A 12,443-nucleotide genomic window follows, 5' to 3' on the forward strand; every position below is an offset into this window, starting at 1 on the left:
TTGACAAAAAAAAAATCCCTGTGACTGCAAAATCAATAAGATCTTATGTTTTTTGATTTTTTTTTCTGGAATATTTTATGGAAAAGAAAATCAAAATTTGAGCAAATATATAAAAACTGTCAGAGATACTTGATAAATCATTAAGGAAGTACATTAAACCACAAAGTAATTACACAGATGCTTAAGAAATTATCTAAATCCCAAAAACCTTACCAGAATGTCAATGAGAAATTACCAAAGTTACAAAAAAGACATTAGCAAAAACCAATAAACAAATAAATAAATTTATATAATCTGCAAGTGTTTCATCCTTAAATAAACAAGAATCTGCCTTAAAATTATTAAGACATATCTCAAAAACACCTGAAAAAACTGTGAAACAACCAAAATTAAACAGGAAAGTTACTGAGGATTTGATTAAAATTCCACAACAGTTTCTTTGAAAAGGAAAAAGAAGTCCTACACCTCAACCACTCAACGGTTCGGTGAAAGAGAAAACGTTAATTAGGTATCACACAACCCCTGCCTCTCCATGGCAAGAGCCCACAGCCTTCATCCGTCCGGCCACATGACGGCCTACATGAGAACAGCGATGGTGTACCTCAAGAGTGCACACACACATACACGCGTGCTGCTAACATAATGCGTTACACATTTTGTCTTGGATGCGGGCCCTTGATGTTGCGGGATTGTTTGTTGGGAAACTATAGCTCTGAAGAGAAGCTCTGACTCCCATCACATATGATAGAGAATGGAAAATAAATCAAAATAAAATATGTATGAAAAACATCTTAGTAATACAATGTGTGTAATATTTTTAATATTTAGCTGTGATGAAAACGATTTAATTAACTGTCATTTTTCAAAATTCGAAAAAGAAAAATACGTTTTTATCTTATTTTCTACCTTTTAAGGTCATCTCCTATTGCATAATTTTGGGGAAATTTAGAAGTAATACTGAAATACATAAAGGTTGTAGCAAAACCTCAAGCTTCTATCAGCTTTTGTGAATTTTTTTGCCAAGCTTTTATATTCAGGTAATTCTATTATAGTCATGGGTCAGTTCCGAATATATTTTTGGTCATTTCTAATTTTTTTCAGGAAAGCTTTGCAATTTCAAAGGGGGCTGGTTGAATAAAGGCGTCTCCACATGTGGCTCCTACCATATCAACAGACAAATAAATAAAAGTAATCATTTGGAAGCCTCCTTGAGTGATCATGTTCCGCCTTTGTGGCTGCTGCCATGTCACCCTGCTCTTACAGAAAGTCTGACTCATCAGCCACTCAGCTGGAGTCGGTCTAACCGAGAGCAAAGTGTCGTCGTAGTTGTCATCATCATCATCCTCCTCACCAGGAGTGGGACAAAACGTATCCAAAAACTACCTTGGAGGGCAGCGCAGCTACCGGCAGATACATACAGAGCCCTTTTTGTGGATCATTTTTGTCTTCCCAAGATTCATCTCTTAGTTGTGAGTAAATTCGAAAATATCCACCTCTACAGCTCAATAAAGTCAACAAGACACATGTGATGTCATCAGAAAATCAGCAGTAGTTACATAGCACTTACCACGGGTCAATTTTAGAATATTAGCAAGAAAAGACCTAACAACAATCACAGAGTACGCCCAAAGTAGCAAAGAAATATTTTAAATTTGGTGAGGAATAATTCAGAAACAAGCAAGAAACATTTTTTTGTGGAAATTGAAACTCATTAACTAAACACAGGGGGAGGAATGAAGCAAAATTTTGAGTGGATTATCCAAAGACAGCAGGAAAGTAACTCGGCAAGAAATCGGTAAACAAGTGAACTAATAGAAATTGAAGCCAGAAGTATGAGCTGGCAAAGAGGGACTTATTCCAATACAATAAAAAAAAAACGCTCATACTGTAGTGTTGTATGCCTGGCATGTAGTTTGTGTGTGTGTGTGTGTGTGTGTGTGTATGTGTGTGTGTGTCTGTGTGTGTGTGTGTGTGTGTGTGTGTGTGTGTGTCTGTGTGTGTTCTGTGTTTGAAACACATAACAAACCTGGTGCTTGTCCTTCTTGTGTATTTTCATCTTCTATCCCTTCACTGCATCTGTTGAAACAAAACAGGTAGTTTGCGTAAGCTCTGGTTAATTGTGAGAGCATCCAACAAGAAAATAGCTCTTGACACTGAAAAACTACTTATTAAGGGGAGAATTGTTTAAGATTTTTTTTTTTTATTTAAATGATTCCAACTGGTTACTGGCTACTGACTCATCTCCTGACACCCTGGAGGTCCCCCGCTCAATCAATAGCAGGGGGGTGTTTAGTTGAAAATAAGGAAGGATCTACTGTTTTTTGTCTCAGGGCGGCAAGTTTTCACACTGACAGGATGTTGAGTGTTCTTTCTAAATAACACACATCTCACCCTCTCAAACCTAAGAGCCAAACCTGAGAGCTAAAACACACTTCCCTTTAGTGTTTTACCATTTTCTGTGTTCTATTGTTCTTTATACATTAGGGTGAACTGTCCCTTTAAGGATGAGCACGGCTCCTAGAATGTGCTGATCGCAGGGAAGCTCGTCCCGCCGGATCCTGCGGAGAAACTTCCAGATGCAGACGAAAGCAGGAGGTGAAACTCCGCATCCTGTGCGGGCACCGTTTTATCTGAAGAAAATGGCCATTCGGATGAGGAGACTTAATCTGCTTGCAAGGATTTTTCTGAGGGAAAGAGGAGGGGCAATCATTCTGAGATGTTCAGAGAACATGTGCAAGGCAGCCATGTTTTTCTCACGCCGGAGTAACCTGCTGCTGAAAGGTCATTAAGATTAGACGGATGTGAAATATTCAGGTACCAGCGAGAACCAGCAGGCCCAGAAACCATTTCTGTAGAAACATTAATTTAGCATGACTTTTTATCAATTCAACTGATCCAGAAGTAATTTCTGGTTGATTTTGTCAGTGAAACCTTGTAGATGTCTTGGTTGTCTTTTGCAGGTTTTACAGCACTGATGATGGTAAATAAATCTGTTGCCTATATCAAGATAATTTCTATTTTAGAGGAGAGGATACAGAGAATAGGTTGATTCGCTGTGGCGACTCCTGAGAGCCAAAAGGAAAAAGATATTTAGCTAGTTTCTAGATTGGTCTAGATTGGTTTGCTGTGATTTCAAACAGATTTGTGGGAAATCTTTGACATAGTGATTTTGTTTTTGCTGATTTGTAAATCCCCCCTTTCATTTTAAGATTAGTACTTGCTATCTGAAGGTGTTGAACATTTTATTTGCGTTATTCATGCGAACATAACAACTCTGTTAACTGAACTGACTGATGAAATAGTCACTTAAGTCATGACATGTAAAAAGCAAGTTATTCAGTTGGTCTTTACATTTTCTTTAATGTCTGAAAAAAAAAAGCTTTAACCTGTTCCTCTGTGTCTCACTGCCCCACTCGGAGACTCGCAGGGTTCAGAAAAAAACAAAAGGGACGACTCTTTTGTTTTGCTACCAAAAAAGGAAAAGCTGTAACTGTTGTTTCAAGGCAGTAGGTTTTTGAACAACCAGGAAGTTAACATCCCCTTTAAACAAATAAAATACATGTACACCTCACTGACCTACTACACTCACTCACTGTGCACAAGATTGTGTACAGCAAAGACTTCATATTCATGCAAAAACAAAACATACACACACAGGCGCGCGCGCACTGAAACAGAGCCTAGTCAAACTCATGCAAATAAAATGAGAGAGATGTGCTCGTCAGTGGATTGGAAGCAGTGGGAGGAAGTGCATCCATGAGACATGACTGTCTCTCTAAAGGTCACGCACATGGACCTGCATCTCCTTCAGGGATGCTGATTTGTTGGGACTCACTCCCAGCATTTAATTACGCACTAATTTGCAATTGGTGGGCAGAAGAAACAGATGACATAAACCGCAAAAGGATTTCTCACAATCCAACTAGAAGCCTGTTCAAACGGATTCATACTATTGATATAAAAGCATCAGAGACGTCTGACACAACACTGACCCCCGGAGTATCTGGAGACAGGCAAATGTCACAGCACATACACACACACACGTGCCTGCACGCTAGTTCTGTGGGATTTTTAGGGAAGGTTTTTTTGCCAAATTCGATAGAAATCTCTTGCTAATTTTCTCACAATATAATCAATCATTTTTTCTGTCACATGTTCTCTTTTGATTGCCCTTATTGTGTACTATTTTCTATTTATTTTATTCTGAGATTATATTACCTGCTATTCACTGCTGATAGCAAAGAAAAAATTTCAATGTACAGGAAAAGACATTTTCTTACTTTGCATATGACAATAAATACTTTGAATCTTGAATATAGTTGTGGTTTTTTTTGGAATAAATGCATACAATACTAGTTTGATAACATATTTTTAATAAATGTTTTTCTGAAGATGGTTAAAGTATGAGATTGCATGCCCCTGTACTCAGTCATCTGTATTCTGAGCCCTTTTTTCCAGTTACAGTCAGCTGTAGGACCATTCAGACAGAGCTAGAAACTGGAACCTTCAGGAATCTAAATGCGCGGTTTCAGCTGCAGAAGGAAGCTGACTGAAAAATAACCTACGAGACGTGTCCAGTCTGGCAACCTTCCCTCTGCAGACAAGTTTTTCAGCTGGATTTTCTAAAGGCACTATGAATATGTGTCTCCACTGGCCTGCAACTCCAGCACTACTTTCTCACCCCACACCGACACACACATACTATACAAATTAATACGGTTAGCTACAGTGAGTTCATGAGGAACAACATTTCCGAGACATTAGTTACAACTTCATCCAGTAATAAGGAGATAAAGTGTGTGTGTGTGTGTGTGTGTGTGTGTGTGTGTGTGTGTGTCTCTCAGTCAGTCAGATGGCACTTCTCACATACAAAAACATTTGGGCATTCTGTCCATCTAGTGAATCCTGTCAACAGTAACTTTGCCATTCATACCTATATATCTGATAGACTGTTGCTACATCAGAATAAATCTTTGCAATGTTAAATTGACATGGTTTACGCACCGCTCAAGAATCTAATAAATATTAAAAGAAAATTTATGGGGACACGATTTATGAGGACAAAACAAACCTCAAAACCTTATCATTAGTACATAGTCTCCACTAATATAGTGTTTTCACACTTTGCGGCTTCAAAGCACTTTGACACTTGATAGCATTCACCCATTCTTCCACACTGATCACAGCAGAGCTGGCATGCAAGGCCGTCAGTGTTAATTTGGGGTTCAGTTTCTTGCCCAAGAACACTTCAATATGCAAACACAAGGAGCCTGGAATGAAATCACCAACCACCCAATTGGAGAGATGACTGAGCCACAGCTGGCCCTTTTGTAGACTGACAGTTGACAACATTTAGAATATTGCTTCACAGACAAAAATAATTACCCCTCTTGACAAAAGTACTTCAAAAATATTAATGACATTAAAATAAACCATTCATTCATCATCTACAGCTTATCCTGCAGTCAGGGTCACAGGGATGCTGGAGCCTATCCCAGCTGTCATTGGGCAAGACGTACCGGTAGTTGCCACTCGATTGCAGGGCCACTTATAGAGACAAACAACCATTCACTCTCTCATTTACATCTGGGCAACTTAGGGTCTCCACTGAACCCCCAGAATTTATTTGAACTATGGGAAGAAACTTGAGAACCCAGAGAAAACCCACACAGACACAGAGAGAGAACGTGGGGACAGTATACTTTAAACTGCTAATCTAAATTACCAGAGAAAAAACACTTCATGAATCTGTGAGAAATAACTTTTCAAAAATTTATGTTTCCATAATCGGTGATGCTCAGGGTGGATAGGTACAGCGCCCCCCTGTGTTTTCAGCCTTGAGATTAAGGCAATTCCGGTCTGTCTCAGCCATGGTCTGGTGAAGCCCATGTTGCAGGGTTACATTGCTAGGAGCAACTCTGCCTGGTCTGAATCGCTTATTTGTTATCAGTGTTTAGTGTAATGTTGTGGCTTCGGTTCCGAGCAAACTCCTCAAAACTTGGACAACAATAATTCTCTTTTAAAATCTAATTGTGGCAAATAGCTTTTCTCAACTGGTTGAACAAAGTTTGAAAAAAATAAAACGCGGCAGGAGCAAAAGTGCTGACGGCAGCAGCTGACAGACATTAGAGGCTTTGCGCTTACCGTCGACTGCAAACTCAACGCTTCCGCTGAGGAAGCTGCAGCCGCCGAGGAAAACAGCCCGGGAACGGATCAAAATTAGATCACAATCTGGGGATGGAGTACGACTCTGCAGCGCTGCATTGGAGCACATGACAGCAAACTGCGGGGGAGCCATACGAAAAGTGAGAGGGAGCGGTACATCATGGATCTATGTTTTTCATGTTCTTTGGTGATAGCACATACAAATTGTCACAAAACTGCAACTGGTTAATCTAAATGTATTAAAGTCACACAAACTCACCAGTGTGTGAATTTATTTCGGAGTCAACTGTGTTCAAATGACATGCTGCTACGACTCCTTGCTCACATGTCACATTGAATAGGACAAAAAACCTTTAGGTTTGGGTCAAATCAACAATAAATAAATAAACATAAAAACACCAATATACTTAACTTTGTTTTCCTAAAAAAATTAGATTCACAATGTAAAAATTGGCATTGCCTTCACTATTCATCAGTCAAGCTGATTGCTGGTACCTTATTTTGAATTTTGAAGCTATAAAACTGTCCACCTGTTCGAACAGTGGAACATGAGCAGCGGTTTGGCATACATCCAATAAGGCCTGAAATGTATGAGCTTCAAATCCACACTCAAGCACGAATACTTTGCTGTCGTCCTAGTCGACTCAAGCTCCTCCCCTATCAAACCCAGGGCAGTAAGCTTAGATGCCTTCACCACATTGCAAACAACTGCTTAGCTATGGTTAAGGTTAGGGTTGGTAGGATGATTAACTGGATGTTCTGCCTCTTTTTTCACCTCCTGGGTTCCAAACAGTGAGCATCCCAGAGCCTTCGGTCATAAAATTCACATATAAGTAAAGGTAAGTACCTTACTTTTATGTGAATGGAGATCATGGTGCTTGATTAAGAAGTGGATCTTGGACAGTTAAAGCATGTACTTCTATAAATCCTACCATGCTGCTCTTATATTATGACACTGGATGTTTGGATATTTTACATCTGTTTGCGTGTATCACTATCACACAGCGCACATGAATTCTGAGCTGCATATCAAATAATTTTTTTCCCCACACAGGGGGCTAGTCCATTGTCAGCGAACCCTCCCATGGCAAAAACCGTCACGGTGTCATCTTTACTTCTGCAGTTTTTTGGTATCATAGCAACCGAAGCATCAAAGTGTAAAAAAAGGGGGAAAACGTGTTTGGAGCTGAGAAAACACCACTGAGATAGAATGAAGATTTTAGGAATCAAGTAAACCAGGACTTTCAGCAGATTCAGAAAAATGTGTTAAAATTTCAAACAAAAAACTTTTAAGGCAGGTTGACAAAGATTGGCTTGTTTAGCCTTTAACTTCAGTAAGACACAAATCATTTTGAGTTGGAGAGGCCAAGGCTATTTATCCTGGCAGTAAATCATCGAACTCAAGTGAACTGATAAGATGAGGAACTAAAGGTTCTTTTGAATCAATCAATTATCTCCCTCCCCAGTGTGGCCGCACCCCCAAACTCATTCGTTCGTTCTTCTCATCCTTCCTCTGGAAGCAATCAGCTGATATCAGCAGCAGGTCCTCCCTTGTTTCGCTGCTTTCACAAACACGCATACACTTCTCTGCTTCCATGGATGAAAATTCGTGTGAGAACTACGACTTTTAACTGCCAGCCTTAGGTACCCGACACTTAAACCTGACACCAGACCCTTTTTTTTCTCCTTCCGTCAGTAAAGTGACTCCAGTCCATTACCAACAGACACATCCTCCTAGAGGTTAAATGCGACATTACCAGTAAATATTGCAACCTGGGGGCACATTTGTAAGAAATCATAGTCCCTAGAGCTTCTTTCTACTCGTGAAGACAGACAAAAAATTTGAGTTGGCATCCATATTTAACTAGTGTTTATGACTTTGAACTGACAAGATTTGTTTGAATAAATCTACATAAACCAATACAGATGCTGGATAGTATATGTAACAGTGTATTCAATACACTATCTCAGTTACACTAACTTGATGCAGAGCAAATATCCTCGTCCTGCAGTAGAATTAAAATTTGCTATGTTCTAATTTTCCACAATGCAAATCTGTTTTTTTTTGTTCCTTAATTTTGCTTTTTAAATTTAGAAGATCACATTTTTATGTTGAGATCTTGCATTTCTTCACTTTGCTTTCCACACGACCCGACTGTCTTATTGACTTTACACTCCATGCCACAACTTGTTTTTTTAACTTTGCCTTTAAAAACCTGCTACGGCAGTTTTAATCGAATTGTGAGACTCGAGTTCTCTCTAAGGTTCTGTTATGCTGATGACACTGGTGTGGCACTGAAACAATAGACTGATGGAGGCCACCCATCGACGAGGAAAGAGTTGATGGGAACTTTCATGACATGACCTGTCCGCAGGAGAAGTCAGCATTTAGGATCAATTATAAGCCATAAGATCAACAACAAATTGCTACTGACATTAAAGGGAGACGTGATTAACCACTTTACTGATTACAGGCCAATACTGATCAATAAAAGCAAAAAATGAGCTTCAGAATTCATGTCTCTTATTTCATAGATGGTCATTCATTCTTGTTGTTGCCATATGTTCCAATTTTAGAAATAAGGGATTTCTATTTTGGCCACATTTACTGGAATTGAAAATTATTCTCACACCACAGCCCTCAGGCTTCTCCACACACTGAAACTAACCCGCCGAAATGAAATATATATATAAATCGTACCCATTGAGCCCTGAATTACAGTATCAGGACCAGTGATCCTCATGGATGGATTCTCAGCATATTTACCGGAAAAGGTTGGCACTAAAGTTGAGCTTTTCAAAAATAAGGAATCAACAAGAAATTAAACAAAAACCAGCAATTAAAAAAAGAAAAGAAAGATAAACACCCCAAAAAAGGGCCAGAAACCAACTGATAATTAAAAAGAAAATAATCTACAAAAATAGATCCCTGTGAAGTGTCAAACAGACACATGTAAGATAATAACCAAACAAACAAATAAATAAATAAACCTGAAACACAATTAATTAATTTCACAAATATCACGGCAAAAATCACTTGAAAAAAAATAGGGGATAAATAATAAGGGGCGGTGGCTACAATTTGAAGTGATCTCTTTATTTCATAGAGGCCCCTTCTGAGGCCACGGACACACGACACAATATTTCACAGGATTTTACCAAAGATTTACAGACAGGCAGAGTCGGCGCCCGTGAGCATTTGTTGGGGACAGTCAGGGTGTCTAGTAAAGGGTTTGTTAAAGACCAAAATCAACAGGTGTGTGAGGGAAACAGACCCAACCCAACGTCAGTCATAGTTGATCAAACATGTTGTACTTTTAGAGCCTCCGGACTCAGTCCGACCTGACTGCAAACACATGGTGCAAATGAAATAGAGGAGGCAGGACGCAGAAAATAGTATCAGAAAATGAACACAACAGAATTAGCAGGAATATGAAAACAGCAATAGCGTATGGTGAAAAAAAGGGAATGCCGATGAAGCCGAACTGCATCTAATTAGTGCAAACAACAGCTATGGCGGGCCATTTTTCATCCATGTTTGTTAAACCTCTGAACCTCAGCTCTCATAAACAGGGTTGCTCCCTCTAGATTTTGAAACGCTGTTGTTCAATGTCTTATCTGCTGAAACTACTGGGAGGTTGGTTGGCGCATACTTGGTCTTTTCAACATTGGTGCCTACTGTGAAGGTTATAGTGTTTGCCCCCAGCTTTAGTTGAAAAAGCAAAGGTGCTTTGAAAAAAAAATCCGACTTGAAGCTTCTCTGATCTAAATAATCGATACATACTCGACGTATATCTGTCTTGAGAGAGGGGTAAAGGTTTGCAAACATATCACTTCAGTAAATCACAGAAAGAAAGAAAAAATGCGGCTAAGATCCTCAGGTTCTGGTTCCTGCAGGATATGTCATCCTGCCCTTTTCTTTAGAGGGAAAGTGTTAGGGATTGTTCTTTTCCCTCACAAGTTGGTAAAAATTGCATTTGTTGATATAAAAAGACTTTTAATTGATTCAGCCAGGCAAAAGCCAAAGTAAGCAAGAAGCGCAAGTCCTGGCTAACTTGAAAGGATGGCCGCTTCCATTACAGTTATTACCATGCATAAAATATCCTTTATTCTTTCATGTTTAACGTAAATCTGGAAACATCCCTTTGTGAGCTTTGAATCACGGATTGGTCACCAGTTTCTGACATTTTAAAGACCAACTCTATCAGCAGAAAGACAGGGATCGATAGAATAATCAATAATAAAACAAAGATGCCGACTGAGTCCAGAGCAATGATGAACAGTGATGTATTTTTTTGTCCCATTTCTTTGTTATTTCTGTACATCTGACAACATTTGAGTGGAAGCAGTAAATATTTGTGAGCTGTACACTACTGGTGATTTTTGAAAGGAATTGTACCGTATTTTTCGCGCCATAGTCTTGTAGTCCGGTGCACTTTGTGTATGAATTCTAGTTGCTCTTACTAACCTCAAACCAATTTCATGTACACTGCGCTCAAAAGTCTGTCAAAATGTTTTAGGGTGACTTTGGTGAGGATGAAGCTGCGCTACGTGACTGATTGTGAGACTGTTCCCACCCGACACAGGGACGTTGTATTAAAGTTGGTCCTTGGTTGAATATTGGTTGCAACGTCAGACAACGTTAGATAACTAATTATGTAATGCTGGAAATCAACGTTGTTCCAACCTCATACTAACCTCAGGTGTCTGCTATTGCTGGCAACGATAAACCAATCAGAGAATAGTACGTAGTCACTTACCTCCACCACTTTTTGTAATACTGGTACATACTGTGCTTCAACAGAATACTACTATACATCTGTGTGTATGGCACCTGTTAAGATACATGATTACGAAGCAGAATTCAAACTCAAGGCCATCAGTCATGCAGTAGATCATGGGAATGGATTAGCTGCAAAAGAATTCAACATTAAGAAATTAATGGTATGGAAGTGGAGAAAGAAAGCAGATGAATTGCGCCAAGTAAAAAAAAACCAAACTGAGTTTCTGAGGGAACAAAGCCAGATGGCCACAGTTAGAGACCCAATCGAACAGTGGGTTACTGAACGAGTGAATGAGTTGAATAAAGTTCAACTAAATTGACTATTTTGTTTTGATTTATATACCATATGTTTTATCATGTGCCTTATAACACGATGCGCGTTATGTATGAAAATAGACCCGTTCATTGATATTGCACCTTATAATGCAGTGCACCTGATAGCGGTAAATCCGGTAGGTGTAGTGGCAGATATTAGGTTATTTATTGGTGATTTTTAAGGCCTGTCCTTGATCATTTATGCCTTGTTAGTTTTTTTTTTGTTTTTTTTGAATGGAACATTTTCCTATGTTTTGATAAGATTTTATCATGGGGTCAATCTAGAAGTGAATAGGATAGCTGCCGTTGCTGCAGGCATCTCAGGATAAGAGTGGTTCCCTCTTCATTGACCTTATTACATTCCCTGAAACCTCTGCCACGCGACACTAGCACAGCCACACCGAACCATCAGGAAGCGTCACGCTCCGCACACACCAGCGTCCAGCTGTGCCAAATCAACCCCAGTCACGCCGCTTTTCCTGAAGCCCGGCGTTAACATGCGCAGAACGCATCTGGGGGAGTGGAGGCGCGGCAGCTCCTTTTCCTGCTTCCAGCCGGGAGCAGCCACAAAGTGAAGAAGAAGCAGACAAAGCTCGCAACTGAGAAACATTGGGAAGAGACGTGCCGTGGACACATCACGCTCGCGGTCCTTTTTTAATTAGATTAATCACCTCCAGATATCAAGCTGTGCAAGAGCAGCCCATTTAGGTATCCCAACCCCGGACATACACACACACACACACACGCGCACGCGCACGCGCGCGCACACACACACACACACACGCACAGTCCTCAGTTCACAGCTACTGAGCCATTTGTACATAATTGAATGTTGCACGCCAAACATACTATGACCTTTCAGGTTATGCTGATTTCAGCAGGAGAGATGGCCTGACCTCCCCAGGGGTCTTAAAGAACGATGACATTTTACCAACACAGAGTCATTTACAGAATTAAACTGAAAAAAACAATTAAGTGTAATAAATAATCCATTTGGGGTATTTGGAGGGCATGCTTTTTTTCACTAAAACTTCACTTTACGTTGTACAGGAGAACATGTTCCCAGACTGTGCATATGACAATTAAACCTATGAGGCATCTCACAAGGCAGGATATCCGTATATTCCTACAGCATCCCTTCATCTTCTTCTTTTCCTTACAGCTTTTCCTTTCAGGGTTC

General features: G+C 39.8%; 1 protein-coding gene across 1 annotated transcript in view; it reads right to left on the reverse strand.

Moving 5' to 3' along the window:
* Positions 1-12,443, reverse strand: part of chd6 (chromodomain helicase DNA binding protein 6) — an 82,104-nt gene that overhangs the window by 61,476 nt on the left and 8,185 nt on the right. The window contains exon 2 of the mRNA XM_086150176.1: positions 2,027-2,076. Within this exon, the coding sequence (XP_086006302.1) occupies positions 2,027-2,056 (30 nt within the window). The 5' untranslated portion in view covers positions 2,057-2,076. The remainder of the gene's footprint in view (positions 1-2,026; positions 2,077-12,443) is intronic.

The sequence above is a fragment of the Fistularia commersonii genome, chromosome 7, assembly GCF_037954325.1.
Source record: "Fistularia commersonii isolate RoL2024-O1a breed Wild chromosome 7, RoL_Fcom_v1.0, whole genome shotgun sequence".
NCBI lineage: Eukaryota > Metazoa > Chordata > Actinopteri > Syngnathiformes > Fistulariidae > Fistularia > Fistularia commersonii.